The sequence below is a fragment of the Chiloscyllium plagiosum genome, unplaced genomic scaffold, assembly GCF_037043375.1.
Source record: "Chiloscyllium plagiosum isolate Xiang-an unplaced genomic scaffold, Cpla_swu_hap1 HiC_scaffold_3, whole genome shotgun sequence".
Lineage (NCBI taxonomy): Eukaryota > Metazoa > Chordata > Chondrichthyes > Orectolobiformes > Hemiscylliidae > Chiloscyllium > Chiloscyllium plagiosum.
This window is the reverse complement of record NW_028270141.1, coordinates 48,263,806-48,284,012: the sequence shown is the minus strand read 5'-3', so window position 1 is coordinate 48,284,012 and position 20,207 is coordinate 48,263,806. Positions and strand designations below refer to the sequence as shown.

The following is a 20,207-nucleotide window of genomic DNA, read 5'->3' as shown; positions in this document are numbered from 1 at the left end:
GTTTATGTGATTTTTAACTAATTTAGTTAACAATGGATGATGTGTCGTCCTCTTAGAAATGTTCTTTACAGTTGAATACACTTGTTCTGAGTATTCTTAAATATCCCTTTCAATACTGCCACTGTGTCTCTATTGATCTATTCCTTAGTCTAGTGTCCCAGTTCATTTCAGCTAGGTTGGCTTTCAACATAGTTAGCCTTATTTAAGTTTAAAATGCTAGACCTGTATCCAACCTTCGCCCTTTTAAATTAGATGCAAAATCCTATCAGATTATAGTCATTGCTATTGAGGGATCCTTCACTCTGAGGTCATTAACTATTCCTGTCATATTACACAATACCAAATCCAATATAATCTGGTCTCTGGTTATTTTCAGAATATGTTGCTCTAAGAAACAATCTTAAAAGCATTTTTTAACTCCTCATCGAAGCAACTACTGCTAATCTGATTTTTCCAGTTTCTGTGTAAATTAAAATCACCTATAATTATTGTTGCCCCATTATCACAAACACCTAATATTTTTCTTTGTATACTTTGTCCTACATTCTAGTTACTGTTACAGGAGCCTGTAGATCACTCCAACTAGTGAATTCTTGACCATATTATTCTTCACCTCCACCCAAAGCAATTCTACGTCCTAATGTCCTGAACTAAGGCCAGCTCCAAAAGCCATCAGTGCTTCATTAACCAAAAGCCATCCTTTACAAAAAATGCTATCCCTCCACCTTTACCTGCTTTTGTATTTTGTTGAATGTCATACACCCCTTAATATTCAAGACCCAATCCATGTTATCCTGTCGGCCATGTCTTTGTAATAGTTATCAGATCGTATTTACTTCAAGATGCACTGTCAATTTGTTGGCTGTGCTATGAATGCTACACACATTCAGATATAGAGTATTTTAGTTTTGTCTTTTTGATATCTTTGTAACATCTATCTTAACTGTTGGAGTTTTCTTAGGTTTATTTTCTCCTTCTCTTGCTGTCATTCTCTGACCTTCATTTCTCCTTTTACTATTTTGCTCTACTAACATGACTCTAACCCTTGATTTACACTATCCTCACAAAGTTTAATCCCTCATCCCCTCTTGTTTAATTTAAAACCTCGTCAGCCTTCCCAGTTATACGGTTTGCACAGACACTGGTCCCAGTCCAGTTCAGATACAAATAATCCCAACGTCACAGCCACCATTTTCCCTAGTACTTTCCCACAAACTGGAATCACATCAGCCTTTGAGCCATGTATTCACTTCACAGATCTGATCTCCTCTCTGCCAATTGGCATGTGGCTCTGATAATAATCCTTGAGGCCCTGTTCTTCAGTTTTGTGCCTAGCTCCTCATGCTGTCTAAGCAGAACCTCTTTCCTGATCCTGTCCATGTCATTGTACCTGCATGGATTACGAGCACGGGATCCTCCCCATCCACTCCAATTCCTGTGGCCACCAGGAAGATGACATAGCTTCTGGACTTGAGCCTATGGCTGCACAGAACAGTGCCCATCTCGCCTGCTATACTATACTACCAATACATTCCAATTACTTACACATTCACACCACGCATATGCACACACACGAGGTAAAAACAATAACTGCAGATGCTGGAAACCAGATTTTGGATCAGTGGTGCTGGAAGAGCACAGCAATTCAGGCAGCATCCGACGAGCAGCAAAATCGACGTTTTGGGCAAAAGCCCTTCATCAGGAATAAAGACAGAGAGCCTGAAGCATGGAGAGATAAGTTAGAGGAGGGTGGGGGTGGGGAGAAAGTAGCAATGAGTACAATAGGTGAGTGGGGGAGGAGATGAAGGTGATAGGTCAGGGAGGAGAGGGTGGACTGGATAGGTGGAAAAGGAGCTAGGCAGATCGGACAAGTCCGGACAGGTCAAGGGGACAGTGTGGAGCTGGAAGTTTGAAACTCGGATGAGGTGGGGGAAGGGGAAATGAGGAAGCTGTTGAAGTCCACATTGATGCCCTGGGGTTGAAGTGTTCCGAGGCGGAAGATGAGGCGTTCTTCCTCCAGGCGTCTGGTGGTGAGGGAGCGGTGGTGAAGGAGGCCCAGGACCTCCATGTCCTCGGCAGAGTGGGAGGGGGAGTTGAAATGTTGGGCCACGGGGCGGTTTGGTAGATTGATGCGGGTGTCTCGGAGATGTTCCCAAAAGCGCTCTGCTAGGAGACGCCCAGTCTCCCCAATGTAGAGGAGACCGCATCGGGAGCAACGGATATTGGTGGATGTGCAGGTAAAACTTTGATGGATGTGGAAGGCTCCTTTAGGGCCTTGGATAGAGGTGAGGGAGGAGGTGTGGGCACAGGTTATACAGTTCCTGCGGTGGCAGGGGAAAGTGCCAGGATGGGAGGGTGGCTCGTGGGGGGGGGGGGGGGGGGGGGGAACCTGACCAGGTAGTCACGGAGGGAACGGTCTTTGCGGAAGGCGGAAAGGGGTGGGGAGGGAAATATATCCCTGGTGGTGGGGTCTTTTTGGAGGTGGCGGATGATTTGGTTTATGTGGAGGTTTGTAAGGTGGAAGGTGAGCACCAGGGGTGTTCTGTCCTTGTTACGGTTAGAGGGGTGGGGTCTGAGGGCGGAGATGCGGGATGTGGACGAGATGCATTGGAGGGCATCTTTAACCACGTGGGAAGGGAAATTGCGGTCTCTAAAGAAGGAGGCCATCTGGTGTGTTCTATAGTGGAACTGGTCCTCCTGGGAGCAGATACGGCGGAGGCGAAGGAATTGGGAATACGGGATGGCATTTTTGCAAGAGATAGGGTGGGAAGAGGTGTAATCCAGGTAGCTGTGGGAGTCGGTGGGTTTGTAAAAAATGTCAGTGTCAAGTCAGTCGTCACTAATGGAGATGGAGAGGTCCAGGAAGGGGAGGGAGGTGTCAGAGATGGTCCAGGTAAATTTAAGGTCAGGGTGGAATGTGTTGGTGAAGTTGATGAATTGCTCAACCTCCCCGCGGGAGCACGAGGTGGCGCCAATGCAGTCATCAATGTAGCGGAGGAAGAGGTGGGGAGTGGTGCCGGTGTAATTACGGAAGATCAACTGTTCTACGTAGCCAACAATGAGACAGGCATAGCTGGGGCCCATACATGTGCCCATGGCTACCCCTTTGGTCTGGAGGAAGTGGGAGGATTCAATGGAGAAATTGTTAAGGGTGAGGACCAGTTCGGCCAAACGAATGAGAGTGTCGGTGGAAGGGTACTGTTGGGGACGTCTGGAGAGGAAAAAACGGAGGGCTTGGAGGCCCTGATCTTGGCGGATGGAGGTGTAGATGGGTTGGATATCCATGGTGAAGATGAGGCGTTGGGGGCCAGGGAAACGGAAGTCTTGGAGGAGGTGGAGGGCGTGGGTGGTGTCTCGAACGTATGTGGGGAGTTCCTGGACTAGGGGGGATAGGACAGTGTCGAGGTAGGTAGAGATGAGTTCAGTGGGGCAGGAGCATGCTGAGACAATGGGTCGGCCAGGGTGGTCAGGCTTTTGGATCTAGGGAAGGTGGTAGAACCGGGCAGTGCGGGGTTCCCGGACTATGAGGTTGGAAGCTGTGGGTGGGAGATCTCCTGAGGTGATGAGGTTCTGTATGGTCTGGGAGATGATGGTTTGGTGATGGGGGTGGGGTCATGGTCAAGGGGGCAGTAGGAAGTGGTGTCCTAGAGTTGGCGTTTGGCTTCAGCGGTGTAGAGGCCAGTGCGCCAGACTACCACTGCGCCCCCTTTATCCGCTGACTTAATGGTGAGGTTGGGATTAGAGCAGAGGGATTGGAGGGCTGCGCGTTGTGAGGGTGAGAGGTTGGAGTGGGGGAGGGGGGTCGACAGGTTGAGGCGGTTAATGTCCCGGCGGCAGTTGGAAATGAAGAGGTCGAGGGCAGGTAATCAGCCAGTTTGGGTGTCCAGGTGGATGCAGTGTGTTGGAGGTGGGCGAAGGGGTCCTCGGAAGGTGGGCGGGAGTCCTGATTGTGAAAGTAAGCTCGGAGGCGGAGGCGACGGAAGAAGTGTTCGATGTCACGGCGTGTATTAAATTCATTGATGCGTGGACGGAGGGGGATGAAGGTGAGTCCTTTGCTGAGGACTGATCGTTCGTCCTCAGTGAGTGGGAGGTCTGGAGGGATGGTGAAAACTCGGCAGGGCTGGGAGCTGGGATCTGGTGTGGGTGTGGAGCTGGGAATGGGGTCGGAGCCAGTACCTGGAGTGGGTGTGATGGTGGGGGGAATGGGGTTGGAGGCATGAGCAGGTGTAGTGTTCCCCTCGGGGTTCTGGGGGGTGGAGATAGTGACAGTGGGGTCTGTGGAGGGCGTGTCAGCAGAATGCAGGTGAGTGGCGCTGGTGGGGTCGGACGTGGTGGCAGACACGGCAGTAGGGGTGGTGGAAATCACTGCGCGTGTGACATCGGCGATGATGTGAGGGCCGGAAGTGGCTGTGGGAGTGGCCATGATGGGGGCGGAAGTGACATCATCAATCAGCGTGGGGGTGGTAGCTGCATCAGCTGCATGGTTAATGGCGTTTCCGAGGCCAGGGGAATCTTCTGGAATGTTTGAGGACCGCTGGTTATGGAGGTGGGTGGATAAAAGTTTGTTGTACTTACAGTTTTTGATGTTTGAGGTGGAGTTGAAATACTGTTTGTTGAGAGTATGAATTCTCCTGAGGATGTAGTACAGAGGAGGTCCTTTGCAATTCTGAGAGAGTGTGGCCCTCAGCTGAGGCAGGGCTGACTGTAGAGAGGTTAGGTGCCGGCGCAGTGCTGCGAGCGTGGAGCGGAGGATCTTGAAGGAGAACTGTTGCTGGTGTTTTTGAATCTGTAGTCTGTACTGTTTGTCCTGTTCGGGTACGAACTCTGCTGGTTTAAAGGTGGTCTGGAGTCCGTGTGGGATGAGTTGGTTACGGAGGCATGCACTGAGGACGCAAATATGGCTGTGGTACCGAGTTTGTTTCACGACATGGTTGAAGAGCTTCAGGGCAGAGGAAATGACCTGGGAGTTGCAGTGGGAGAGGGACTCCCTGAGATTCTTGTAGAGAGAGGAGGAAAACTTCTTCAAGGCAGGTATCCTTGCAAGAGGATTTGCAGTAGGGTTAAAATCAACGAGGTAAAAACAGTGACTGCAGATGCTGGAAACCAGATTCTGGATCAGTGGTGCTGGAAGAGCACAGCAATTCAAGCAGCATCTGACAAGCAGCAAAATCGACATTTCGGTCAAAGCCTTCGGTCAGGAATAAAGGCAGAAAGCCTGAAGCATGGGGAGATAAGCTAGAGGAGGGTGGAGGTGGGGATAGAGTAGCATAGAGTACAATAGGTGAGTGGGGGAGGAGATGAAGGTGATAGGTCAGGGAGGAGAGGGTGGAGTGGATAGGTGGAAAAGGAGCTAGGCAGGTCGGACAAGTCCGGACAGTGCAAGGGGACAGTGTGGAGCTGGAAGTTTGAAACTCAGATAAGGTGGGGAAAGGGGAAATGAGGAAGCTGTTGAAGTCCACATTGATGTCGTGGGGTTGAAGTGTTCCGAGGCGGAAGATGAGGCGTTCTTCCTCCAGGCATCTGGTGGTGAGGGAGCGGCGGTGAAGGAGGCCCAGGACCTCCATGTCCTCGGCAGAGTGGGAGGGGGAGTTGAAATATTGGGCCACGGGGCGATTTGGTTGATTGGTGCGGGTGTCTCGGAGATGTTCCCTAAAGCACTCTGCTAGGAGGCGCCCAGTCTCCCCAATGTAGAGGAGACCGCATCGGGAGCAACGGATACAATAAATTATATTAGTGAATGTGCAGGTAAAACTTTGATGGATGTGGAAGTCTCCTTTAGGGCGTTGGATAGAGGTGAGGGAGGAGGTGTGGGCACAGATTTTACAGTTCCTACGGTGGCAGGGGAAAGTGCCAGGATGGGAGGGTGGGTCATAGGGGGGGGGGGGACCTGACCAGGTAGTCACGGAGGGAACGGTCTTTGCGGAAGGTGAAAAGGGGTGGGGAGGGAAATATATCCCTGGTGGTGGGGTCTTTTTGGAGGTGGCGGAAATGTCGGCGGATGATTTTATGCGGAGGTTTGTAGGGTGGAAGGTGAGCACCAGGGGCGTTCTGTCCTTGTTACGGTTTGAGGGGTGGGGTCTGAGGGCGGAGATGCGGGATGTGGACGAGATGCGTTGGAGGGCATCTTTAACCACGTGGGAAGGGAAATTGCGGTCTCTAAAGAAGGAGGCCATCTGGTGTGTTCTGTGGTGGAATACGGGATGGCATTTTTGCAAGAGATTGGGTGGGAAGAGGTGTAATCCAGGTAGCTCTGGGAGTCGGTGGGTTTGTAAAAAATGTCAGTGCCAAGTCAGTCGTCACTAATGGAGATGGAGAGGTCCAGGAAGGGGAGGGAGGTGTCAGAGTTGGTCCAGGTAAATTTAAGGTCAGGGTGGAATGTGTTGGTGAAGTTGATGAATTGCTCAACCTCCTCGCGGGAGCACGAGGTGGCGCCAATGTAGCAGAGGAAGAGGTGGGGAGTGGTGCCGGTGTAATTACGGAAGATCAACTGTTCTACGTAGCCAACAAAGAGACAGGCATAGCTGGGCCCCATAAGTGGCTATCCCTTTGGTCTGGAGGAAGTGGGATGATTCAATGGAGAAATTGTTAAGGGTGAGGACCAGTTCGGCCAAACGAATGAGAGTGTCGGTGGAAGGGTACTGTTGGGGACGTCGGGAGAGGAAAAAACGGAGGGCTTGGAGGCCCTGGTCATGGCGGATGGAGGTGTAGAGGGATTGGACACACACACTTTCCTGTTCCAGTGTGCCATAGTTACCTTACCCTCCCTGTAGCAGTTCAAACAAGAACAAACCTCAAACCTGACCTGTTGGACCATTACAAAAGTTGGTATTGCTGCACTCCTACCCTCTGTAAAAATATCTTCCTTTTGTTGACCACTGAAAGAATAGCAAGTCCCTACCAATCCTAAAGGATGAGATTGTCTCCTGGCACAAAGTGTTCAGACTACATGGAAAATTGTAACTGCTTTGATTGGCGTTGAGACCTTTCATTCCCCCACTGATAATTACAGTTCCCAAGTGCAAATCTGTACATCTTTCCTTTCTTAAAACGGTCCAAGAATACCCTATGCACCCAAGGAATAGTTAATCTCATGTAAAAGTCAATCTAACATTGATAAAAATGTTTATAGTTTTTCATATATCTTATGTAAGTTGTTCTTCAGCTTTTGATAGTTTGGAGAGAGGGTTCATGGGAACAGTTTAGTGAATCTATTTCACAATTGCTCTTTGTCATTTAAATAATCAGAAATGAGATTGTCTGGGCAAGCCACTTCCTGCTAAATGCAGGACCCTGACCAGCAACCACAGAGACTCTGTTACTCCTGGAGTTCCCAACAACTCTCATGGTTTTCAACTATTTCAACATAATACTTTAAAGTTTCATCATTCACCTATTCACAATCTCACTTGGTACTTCCTGCTGACTGGAAATCTAATCTGTACTTATCGATGATTCAATAAAAATAAAAAAAAAAGTACTTCTCTGTGTAAAAGTATGCACTGTGCATGTGCTGTGTACTGTGACTGCACAATCTGCTATGATTGCAGTTTGTAAAAATCATCAATTGTGTATTGTCTCGGGACACATCCCCAGTGAATGGCTGGACTTAATGCATTCATGTATAAGTCGGCCCTCAACTTTTTGTCTGAAATACTGGTCCCAAAAGCTTTACTTTTACAAGTAATAATATAGTAATAGGCAACAGTTTGAGGAGACTGATTGAATCTAAAGGCCTTTTGCCTATTGTAAACCTTAAGTTTTTGGTTCTGGCAACGATGATTAAAACTGAAATTCTTAGCAAATCCAAAGGTTGAAAACAGTCCATGTTCAAACAGAACTCGTCAGAAGATTTAAATGTAATCCAAATTTATTCATCTATGGAACTGTAACTAATCAGGCTGAGCTATTTCATGTCAATTTATCTTATTGCACTGAATCATAAAAGTCTTGCAGGACAGGAGGAGGCCATTCAGTGCTTCATTTCCATGCTAGCTAAGTAACAGCCCAAATGGCCTCACTTCCTGTTTTCTCTCCCTACAATGTTTTTTTAATGTTCCAATTATTATCAATTCCCTCTTGTAAACCATAAGTCTCCCTCTCCCACACATCTTGAGCAGTGCATTCCAACTTCTGACTACTCACAGCCTGAAGAAAGATTTCCCTCCTGTCGTCTTTGCCAATTCATTATAAATCTGTGTGCTCTGATCATTAATCCCTCCATTAGTGCAGACAGTTTCTTTGTTGACTGTGTCCTGACCCTTCATGATTTTAAAAACATTGCTATCAAATCTCCTCTCCTTCTCCTCAGTGTTAGAAATGTGGTAACGTGGCTTCCACTGCAAGTCCAGTGTGGAGCAGAATTGTTTCTGATTGTGCAAAGAACTTGTTTCAACTTAGTCTTGAAGATTGTGGGATATTGGATAAATAGACAGGGAATTGTTTGTGTTGAAAATAAAATAAAATTTTGTTGTCAACAAAACCTGTAAATTAAAAGGTGGAAAATTAATTATACAACAAGTGAAGCATGTGCATTTAACACACAAAGGTGTCTTGAAAAGCATATTATCAGGAACCTTAAGGATACTCAAGGCTATGACTGTATACATTGCAAAATATGATACATTCATTTTGAGCAGGAATATTTGACAGATTACCTTGGTGGTGTGAAGACTAGTGTTACTTTGATTAATATCTGACACCAACAAAACAGGTGCGGCTGAATGGGAACTGCCAGTCATGTAGACTGTATATTGCAAGTTGTACTTTTTTTTTAACAGAGATATTGCACTGCTTAAACATGACATAGAATACAGATTTGATTTGGAGGCAGGCAGTGCCACTTGATTTCTTTTAATAGCTCTTCTGTTGGGATGTTTTGGCACATAGACAAGACAATGTTTTCCTTCTTACAGAAGTACTGAGATTTCAATTATTGCAGCCGTCTGCTTTTCTCCAGGCAAAAGTGAAGTTGGAGGTAACTGTAAATCAGTTAAAAAAAGACAGTCTTTTATGCAGAGTCCTGCATCTCAAAAAATAATGGCAGTCCTCCCATGTTTTGCACCCTCACTTTCCCATTGGCGATTTTCTTTTCCCTCCTCAGGTTTGAATGTAAAAGGATGGGTGCTGTTTATAGATTATGTAAAAAGAGGCACTTGTCTTATTAAAGCTCCTTACACCATCTCCAATGTCCCTAAGAGCATTCCAGCAAAATATACCTTTGAAGGGACAGACGGTACTGCAGCCAATCTAAGTGCAGAAAGCTCTCACAGATATTAATGAGATCATCAAACTGATCATCCACATGATGTACTGATGGTTGTGCAGCAGTCTGTCTGCCTTGCAGTGGTACACCACCCTAGATTATGTGCTTGAGTCTCTAGAAGGGGACTGATCCATGGATCTTGCAACTCAGGGATCAGCATGCCAGCATTAACACCATTAAATAAAATATATTCACTGGGCAATATCACCTAATTTATCATAGCATACTTTCCCATCTTCAGTATTAAGTGAAAATCTGGTGAAAGTCTTAGATGTTGCAGGATAAACTATCTTATGGAGACCCTGAAAACTGATGTATGCACTATTTCATGTAGACATCAAACTCAACAAACAAACTTGCTTAGACCTTGTTGCTGTCAGAACGTTCCACTGTGTACATCATTGAACAAGACAACCAAGCTCAAATATATGTATTAATATGCAATAATTACAAATTGAATTACGAACTAAAAAACCATTTGTGTTTAAATCTTTTGATGTCTTTCTCCCTTCTCCATCTTTGTAACATAAGACCATAGGACTATAAAATAAAGGAGCAGAGTTAGGCTGTATCATTCAATCCTGCCTGATATATTTCTCAACCCTGCTCTCCTGCCTCCTTCTCATAATCTGGGGCTCCATGTCCGCAGCTAGGCCTGAGCGCCTTAAGGAGAGAAAGCATTGGCAAAGGGGACGGGTGACAGACTGGCAGCAGCCTCTGGTGGAGTGTTAGATGGGGAACAAGAGGTACGCAACCTGTGCATCCCAAGGCCCATCGTTCCATCTCAGACACGGCAGTCACCGGAGTGATGGTGGTGGAGACCCATAAATGAAATCTATAAGCTCATTTCAGAGCCTACAGCCAATGTCAAGTAATGACAGGCGAAGCAGCAGAGGGGGATGCATATAATACATGAAGAACCACTGTATTTTTATAAACATGTGACAATAAATCTAAAACTAAACTCTCGATATCCTTACCAATCAAGACCTATCTATATCTGGCTTAAACACACTCAATGACTTGTCCCCTGCAGAATTCTGTAGTAGTGAGTTGCACAGGTTAACCATCCTCTGGCTGAAGAAATTCATCTTTATTTTAGTTCTAAAGAGTTTCCCTTTCACTCTGAAGCTGTATTCTCAAATCTCTCCTACTAACGGGAACATTTTCTCTGCAACCACTCTAACCAGGCCTTTCAGAATTCTGTAACTTTCAGTCAGATCCCCTTCATCCTTTGAAACTCCATTAAGTACAGACCTAGGTTAAATCAAGATCTTTTAATGATAGCCACAGTTCAGCTTTTCAGGGCTTACAAGGTTATTAAAATATTGAAATGTGGAAATGTTATCAATCCTCATATGAAAAGCCCTTCATCTCCAGGATCATTCTTGTAAACCTCCTCTGGACTCCCTGTAATGTCAGCACATCCTTCCATGGATACAGTGCCCAAAACCGCTCATAATATTCTAAATGTGGTCTAACCAGAGCCTTATAATAGCCTCAGCAGTATATCATTGCTGTTGTATTGTCACCCTCTCAAATTGTATGTGCCTTCCTAATTACCAATGAACCTGCATGCTAACCTTAAGAGAATTCTGAATGAGGACGCCTAAGTCCCTTTGCTCTTCAGATTTCCAAAGCTTTCCACATTTAGAAAACTGTCTACTCCCCTATTTTTCTAACCAAAGTGTATAGCCTCATACTCTTCCACATCATATTCTAACTATCACTTTTGTGCCTAGTTTCCTAGCATGTCCAAGTCCTTTTACAGCCACCTCACTTTCTCAAAATTACCTGCCCCTCCACCCATCTTTATGTCATCTGCAAACGTAGTTACATGCCCTGAGTTCCTTTGTCCAGATCATTAATATATAGCGTGAATAGTCGTGGCCTCAACACTGACCCCCATTGGAACTTCACTAGTCACTGGCTGTCATCCTGAAAAGGCCAGTACCTTGCCCCTAACACATCAGCTCTTAATACCAGCATCCTGCGTGGCACTTTGTCAAAGGCCTTTAGGAAATCCAAATTGATCAAATCCATAGTTCGCTTTTTTCTAACTTACTTGTTACACGCTCAAAGAATTCCATCAGATTTGCCGGGTGTGACCTCTCCTTGATGAAGCCATGCTGATTCATCCTTATTTTACCATGCACTTACTAAGTACTGTGCAATCTCATCTTTAATAATGGATTCTAAAGTCTTACCAACAACTGAGGTCAGGCTAACTGACCTATGTAACACTGTCTTCTGTTTTCCTGCTTTCTTAGACAGGGGTGTTACATTAACCATTTTTCAGTCCTCTGCAACTCTCCCTGATTCCAGGGATTCTTGAAAGATCACCACAAATGCCTCCTCAATCTCTTCAACTATCTCCTTCAGAATTTTGGGGTGTTGTTCACCTGGTCCGAGTGATTTGTCCATGTTCAGACTTGTCAGCTTCCCCAGAAACCTCTCCTCAGTGATGACCACTATACTTGCCTCTGCTGCTAACTCTCTTGAAGTCCAAGTATGCTGCTGGTACCATCAATCGTGAAAACTGATGCAAAGTACCTGTTCAGTTCCTCTGCCATTTCTTTGTTCTTGATTACTACTCCTCCAGCTCATTTTCCAGTGGACTAATGTCTACTCTTGACTCTCTCTTATGTTTGTAGATATCTAAAACAAAATCTTGTAGTCTTATTTTATAATACTAGCAAGCTTATTCTCATATTTCATCTTCTTATTGCTTTTTAAATTATACTCTACTGTCCAATCCGTTGGCTTCCCACTGATCTTCACCATATTGTGTGCTTTTTCTATTGCTTTTATGCTGTCCCTGAATTCTTTTGTCAGCCATGGTTGCCCGATCCTCTATGTTTTTTCTTTCATGGGATGAATTTCTGCTGTGCCTCCCAAATTACCCCCAGAAACATTTGCCATTGCTGTTCCACTGTGTTGTCTGCTGGGTTCTCCTTCCAATCAACTCTGGACAAGTCTTTCCCCTTGTCTTTGTAGTTTACTCAATTTTAGTAACATTACATCTGATTCAATCTTCTCCCTTTCTAACTGCAGAGTGAATTCTATCATATTATGGTCACTGCCTCCTTATGGTTCCTTCACCTTATGACTATGACTATGACCCTTATCAAGTCTGCCTTGATAATCCAGAATTGTCTGTTCCTTGTTGGCTGTACCACAAGCTGCTCCAAAATTCCACCTCATAGACATTCCACAAATTTCTTTTCTTGAAATCTGCTACCAACATCCTCTGGTTCCACAAATTTTACAATTTATGCTCTCCTCCAATTCTAATTTCTTATGCATCTGCAATTTTCACCACTCGGATATCAATGGCTCACTTGCTCTCTTTGCCTCCAGCTGCCTCATTCCTCAATGAATTCCCTTCATAAACTCCTCTGTCACCTATTCCTCAAAATTTATCTCTTTGACCAAACCCTTGATCTTTAGGTGCCACCTTTTATGGAGTCAAATTTTGTCTGGTAATGCTTTCGTAAACTGCCTTTGGACATTTTTGGTGGCACCAGTACTGAGGAGAATGGGACTATAAAGTTAAGACTATAACGTTGTTGTGATAGGAAGAATGCATGTGTAAACAAGTCCCGTATCTCTGACTTGCACTGTTAGTGTAAGTGTTTAGATTTTATCACCAACATGACCAATTGTTTTCCTTTTGTACTGTGATCCAGTGGGATTCTTTAATGAATTCAAAAATCATCTATTTATTATAAAATAAACCTCAATCTTAAAAACAAGTGGTAAAACCGGTTGACATCTGAGGTATAATCCAAATTTAGAAATATACCCCTTTTTCATTCCAAAACACACATGCAATACAAGAACCACAAAGATTCTCCAACGATGATATTTTGAAAAATGCAAAAACAAGACATCCTGATTAGTCAATGGTTTAAAAACAAAAATTAAAATTTGATGAATTCTCACAGTCATACCAGGTTTCTTGTTGTTGGAATTGGGCTTCTGAAAGATCTTCCAAAAAAGGATTCAGTTTGGTTGGAAATTAAGTCAAGCTCTTTCAATGATAGCCACGGCACAGCTTTCAAGGTCTACAAGGTTATTAAAATATTGAAATGTGGAACTGTTATCAGGTTCTCAAGTATTCCAATGAGGAGAAGGGGAGACAGATTTGCAGCCTTGCTCTCAGCTTTGGAAGTTTTACTTAAATAATATTTGACTCCCTAGGTTTATGAAACAAAAACCAAAGCACAGAAGGAGGTGCTAGATAACCATCAGCACAGGGACCCCATAAATTATCCAAAAGTCAGGTTGTTTAACAATTAAGACAATAGACCCCATTTCCTACCTCCCTAAAACCTTTACTTGGCTATTTTCCCAAAGTAATTGACTTTCTGTAAGCAACAGGTGGCTCATACTCACCTTAAATGCGTCATCTCTTTTTCAACAATCTACACTTTCCATTCAAAACCCTTGACAAAAGCCCCTTTTTTAAATTAGAAAAATGAACAAACAGTTCAGTATCTTACAATGTCTATATAATCCATGAGTCTTCCCAACATGGTCCATATCTAAGCCATTTTAGAACCAGCATCCTTGAAAACTGCAAAACTAGAAAATTGGCAATGATTTTAAACTACAAAGTGAGGCGTGGATCAAATGTGAAAAGCTGTAGTGTATCCAAGAGTAGAGACTGGGAAAGCAAGTTAAGTAATAATGTAGGAAATGAGGTTCTGACAGTGGAAGGGAGGGACAGTGAGAAATAGAAACTTAGGAATGTCCTGATAGTTAAGACTAGATGTCACAAGGATAATGAAAAGACATAAATACAAGTTCAGTGTCTGAATGTGTATAGCAGTCATAACAAAGTAAGGGAATTGGTGGCATACAGTGAAGTAAATAATATGATCGGACAGCCAATAAGATAATAAGAATTGGGTCCTGAATATTCTGAATGTATTATTCAACAAAAATAGAAAGCTAGTTAACGGTGAAGGAATAGCACTGTTAATCAGGGAAGACATTAGTCCAGTAGTTAGAGATGACATTGATTCAGGAAAGCAGGATGTAGAAACAATTTGGTTGGAGATGAGGAATAGGAGGGGAAATATGTCACTAGTGGGAGACATCTACAGACTTCCTGTATACTTTGTTCTACACTGTTAGAAGAAATATTGTTCGCTTATGATTAAGGGATTACAATAATCATTGGTGGCTTTAATCTGCATGTAAACTAAATCATAAAGGACAAATAAGCCACAATCTTATGGAATAGCAGAGCAGGCCAGAGGGATCAAATGACTGACTTCTGCTCCTATTTGAGTTTTTATTGTAATAAAATGGGTGGCACAGTGGTTAGCACTGCTGCCTCACAGCACCAGAGACCCGGGTTCAATTCCCACCTCAGGCGACTGACTGTGTGGAGTTTGCACATTCTCCCCGTGTCTGCGTGGGTTTCCTCTGGGTGCTCTGGTTTCCTCCCACAGTCCAAAAATGTGCAGTTTAGGTGAATTGCCCGTAGTGTTAGGTGAAGGGGTAAATGTAGGGGAATGGGTCTGGGTGGGTTGCGCTTCGGCAGGTCGGTGTGGACTTGTTGGGCCGAAGGGCCTGTTTCCACACTGTAAGTAATATAATCTAATCTAAAAAAAATGCATAAATGTCTTAATATAACGGTGAAACTATTGCCAATTGTCAGGAAAACCCATCTGATTCACTAATGTCCTTTAGAGAAGGAAATCTGCCATCCTTACTTGGTCTGCCCTACAAGTGACTCCAGATCCACAGCAATGTGGTTGACTCTTAACTGCCCTAGCTTGTGACATCCACCTCCCACGAATTAAATTTAAAAAAAACACTAGCTCAGTTTAAGATTTATATATCGGGTTGAATATAATAGCAAAATTAAGTAATTATTTATTTTTCTCACAAATGTTTTAAAAGTGCTTACAGTCAAGACAGCATCTCATATTGAATACTGGGTTAGACGGCAAGGTTTTAATACCTAAATAACTTTTCTAGTGATCCTTAATGTTGCCATTTCAAGACACTCCTGCATTAATTCTTAAATGTATCTAAATGATAGTATGAGACAAGATGTTCAGCGATGGGTGAATGTGCTCACCAAGACCAACAAGCCCATAAATCTTCATAATTAACAAAACAACATATTTCTCAAATAGCATAAACAATCGCAATTAGTTCAGGAGGTATGTTAATTAGAACTTTTGCTCAGACTGCCATTTATGGAAGAAGCAGGTTCAGATTTTCTACACTTGGTAATGGCTGGTGAATTAAGAGTGAAGGAGAGACTGAGAGGGACCGTACTGTATGGACAGTCCTGAGTTTTCAAACATGAACTGAGGATTTTGTTTTAAATTGAGGACGCAGCTGTGAAAGTTAATAGCCATTCGTTCTGTCCAGGCATTTCCAATGAGAATAATTCCTAATGTTTAATACACCAACCATGTACAGCAGTGAGTTGAACAGCCCCAGGCTCTGATTTCTCAATGTCACCACCAGTCAGGGATAGTCTTTGCACCTTGGATGCAATCATTCAAGGATTAATATTACTATAAGAATTCATGGAATTCTTTTTTTTGTTTTCAGACCATTCACCAATAAGGATATTTTCCTTTTGCCCTTTTCAAAATATCATGCAGCAGACAGCAATCATGCAGTACTCCAGGTGAAAATTATGCCTAAAGATAAAGGTTTTCTGAAGTGGCTTTCCACTCCTACATATTTGCATATCACCATCTACACGTTCTTCCATGAGTCAATGTGTTGAATAGCATGTTAAACAGTACTTTTTCTTTTAACTTAAAATTTCTCTTTGATGTAGTCAAATGGTGTAGTTTCATCACCACAACTGAAAGTGGATATGTATTTCAAAAAATTAAGTGTGCTTGTTAATCAAATTATCCAGTTCATAATGTGCGAGGAATCCAATTTTAAGCATCAAAATGACTCGTAAAAATCTATTCCATTTGAAGTTATTTTGCTGCGCAGTAGTTAGTTTATAAACATACAGACTAACATGGGAACATACTAATTAAAAGCAAGAGTAGGCCACTCAATCCCTCAAACCTATTCAACTGTTAAGGAAAATTATTTCAGATTTGATTACGCCACATTCCTGCCTATCCAAAACAACCTTTAACTTCCTTTCTTTCAAGAATTATCTACCCCTATGTGACCTCTATGCAAAAAAAACTTCTCATCTCTGTTTTAAATGGGTAACCCCTAATTTTCAGACAGTGAGCCATAGTTCTAGATTCTCCCATAAGAGAAAATATATTTTTCAAATCTACCCTTTAGATCTTCTAACTTTCAATCAAGTCAAATCTGTTCATCTAAACTCCAGTTGATATAAGCCTGGGTTGTCTTAAGATTTTCTCATTCTTAGTCACTCAGTTTTCTCTTTACATTGTATTCAAAAACTGTTAAAATGTGTCAATTAGGCCTGAATTCTCTTCTTTACAAAGTGCCCACCATCTTCCAAATGACAGTGGGCTCAAACTTTTCAACTCCCCAGTGCTGTTCTGAGATTTCTGGTCAGGTCTTCCAAGCCTGGCATCTACAGAACAGGAAGAGAAGAGTCCCACCAGCAGCCTCATCCCAGTGAAGTCACACTGGGACGAAGACTGAACATCCCCCTTTCTTTTACAGCACTGGTTGAGTGAATGAATGGACAGAGTGGTGGGTAAGTGGGTAACTGGATTGAATCGGTGAGTTGAGACATGGGTAGGGTGGTAGGTTGGTGACTTGACGAAGTGGCGAGTTGCTTGGATGGAAGGTGAATAGTATGAAGCTGGATAAGATAGGTCAGATGGATGAGGTCACATCGAGAGAGGTGGTCAACTTTGGGGCTGTCAGGTCAGGTTGCAGGGGTACTATGTGCTGGGAGTTAGTTAAGTCTGTTTGGGCAGTTAGCACTGGTTGGAGGGATAGCATGGTCATGAGGGGTCGTCAGTTCAGGTTGGGAGTGTTAGTCAGGTGATGAGGGGATTCTCAGGGAATGGCTGGGGGAGATCAAGAGGGTGAGTGGGAGTCAGGAAGGGTAGTCTGATCAGATCAAGGCAATGTCAGGGAGAAATTAGTTTACAGGGAGTCAGTGATTCATGAGGGTATGTAACAAACAAAGAGAATGCTGCAGAAACTCAGCAGGTCCGGCAGCAACCTTGCCAAAGGAACAGAGTTAATGTTTCAAGTCCGGTATACTACTACAATGCAATGTAAGTTTTGTGAATGTTTAATCTTTAGAGCCTCTACAAAGATTCAGAAGCAGGCATAACTAGCATAGACTCCCTGTGGTAAGTAATTCTTCCTGGATCATTGAAAACTTTATGGGCAAATTTGGCTTCTATTGTGGAGTTTATCTTTGAATTAAAGTTACAGAAACTAAAGCGTCATTTGCTCTTGGAATCCCACAATGCATCCACTGATTTCAGACAAATTATGCAGAAAAAGAATGACAGCCTAACAGAAGGCCCTGACCTAGATTGCTAAATGGCTCTCCTATTAATATTGTAAACTCCTTTGCCAAATCTCCTCCATCACCAATTTATTGACACCTTGACCTCTGAAGGTTAACTCTCTGTGAGTTAACAGCACTAATCGTGCCTGCTGAAAAAAACAATAAACCTTCTTAAACAGAATAATTCTCAACCATAACCTTTCCCCCTGAAGCCAGGCAGCATGTGGATGTAACTGATTAACTTATGCATTGCATCAACAGATGGAATGATCGTGTTTCACTGGGTTTCCCTCTTTAATCAAGGTTTACTTTTTTCTCTGTCGGCAAGGTCAAGAAGAATGGGTTACAAGTCGGCCAAGCTTAAAGGCACCAATCCCGAGGTCAAGAGGGACCTACAGAGAACATCCCTATGGTAGATATTGAAGGCAGCCCTTGTTGCACAATGACTACATGAGTGTCCTATGGTCAGCTTATAAACAACTACAAGACAAGTAATAGTTCATTTATTTTCTTGCCTAAGGATAGCTTCTCTCGGGTACCTTTCTGCACCCTCCTTCTATTTCCTGAAACTTTGATGAAATGTTGGCTTTTCTTTATGACAGTAACTTTGTAGAATGGATAAGTTAGTCCCCAGAACATGCAACAGGGAAGCTGCTCCTTTTAATTGTTTTCTTTTATTGCTCTGTGTGTAGAAATATGTTCAACTAGCATGAACTGGTGATAAGTTTAACATTTCCAAACCCACTTGGTAAAGGTTGATGCATATTTAGGGACAATGGAAGACTGTAATAAGACATTTTTTGAAATAGGTGATAAACAAGTTGTAGATAAGTTGTTTTAAATTGATTTCTTTTAATATTTGTCAGTTTAAGATGTTCAATATTTAATTTGTAAAATTTAGTTTAAAAAAATGATGTTTGATGGAATTGAAAACAATCAGCTATGTATGTAGCTAACTTTATTAAAGTGATCTGTTCAGTGTCTAAACTGTATGTGGTGATAAAATTGCATAAAGTTCCATGTGTAAGCTTAACTAAATAGGTGACTTTAATTTGTCAAATACATTTGCCATAATTTGTCAATAAAGCTGAACTCTTTTGTAAAGAACTAAAATTTGGAATTATTTTATTCTAGTTCTTAAATGTCTGCCTGTTTTGTTCTGCAGGAAATGCCTAAACTGTTTGGTACAATATAAACCAAAATGAACCCTTAGTTGTATTTTTAAGAACTTGACACTGTGTAAGAATATTAAAGTTGTATTAACACCCAGTGGATGTAAATAACCTTAAAAAGAAGTTAACATGCTAACCTGTTTACTTGACTCATCTTTCGTAAACTTTAATGCAGAAAATGTTAAAGCAATAAATGGACTTTAAACTATCCTATAAGCTTGATCTTACTAAACGCAAAACTCATAACTGACTTGTTTGTGTTAGCATGTCTCTCATGACAATGTAATGGAGATAAATGAGGTAAGATCTCTTCCCACTATAGACTGTCTAAATGCCTTGGACCATTGAATTCTCCTGCACATTAAATATCCCATCAACATGTGCGTATTACATGGAAACCCATTCTTGTCTTCACGCAAAAAAAGAGGGCATTTAATGCATTATTGAGATGATAATAATTGTCTTTGCCAGCAAATCATCAGTGTCACTGCCCAATTGTTTGACATTCACCTTTAAAAGAACTTTATTTGTAATTTCCAGTGCTAATGTATCTGAATTTCACCGCTCGTGAAAGCAATTTAGAGTGGCTGATATTTCTTGTTGAGGCAATCAGACATGATGGCTGATTATTAAGAGAATATATCGCAGGACTGAAAGGATGACTAAACGTTAAACACCCTGCAAATACAAGGTAAAACTAATAGTAACTCTATAATTTTGCTGCATATACAACAGTTATTTTAAATATTTACAAATGACGCAGTTACTGTCAGTTAAAAAAGTAAACCTTCCAAAATGTGATAAACGTAGAGAATCTAGGTGATTAAAATGGCTAATTAGCAATAAATAATTACCACATCTTTGTTTCTTTTCAATATATAACCCTGCTTCCGATAAACAAGACTAAAATGACCAATAATTGTAATACAGCGCTCGCTAAAACCTCATTGTAAAAGGGAAAGTGGACAGCACTTAAGAGAGCAATCATTTTTAGGCTAATCGAAAACACTATTGATTCTGATATATTTTAGTTCTTGTTAAATATTGAAACAATGGCATTTTTGTCCTTGCGAGTGGTTTACTTTTTTCATAGTAACGAGAATGCAAGCAGATTATACAGCTTGTGCAAACAAGTGTCTTGCAGCTGGAGTTGCATGCTAAGATTTACTTAGTAGCATATTTAATTTATTTGCATTAAGGGGTGACAGTTCTGTTTTACAAGTCTATAACCTTTGAAGTGTGACCATTGTTTTTTTTCCCCCACTGCTGAAGCTTGTTTCTCTGTTTGTTCCTTTCCAGGTGTCTGATAGTAGGTTAACCA

At 42.5% G+C, this 20,207-nt stretch overlaps 1 protein-coding gene across 1 annotated transcript in view; it reads left to right on the top strand.

Annotated features, from left to right (window-relative positions):
- Nucleotides 1-19,084, top strand: part of khdrbs2 (KH domain containing, RNA binding, signal transduction associated 2) — a 547,070-nt gene extending 527,986 nt beyond the window's left edge. Inside the window, exon 9 of the mRNA XM_043681416.2 lies at nt 18,043-19,084. Coding sequence (XP_043537351.1) covers nt 18,043-18,137 — 95 coding nt within the window. The 3' untranslated portion in view covers nt 18,138-19,084. The remainder of the gene's footprint in view (nt 1-18,042) is intronic.
- Nucleotides 19,085-20,207: the final 1,123 nt, after the last annotated feature.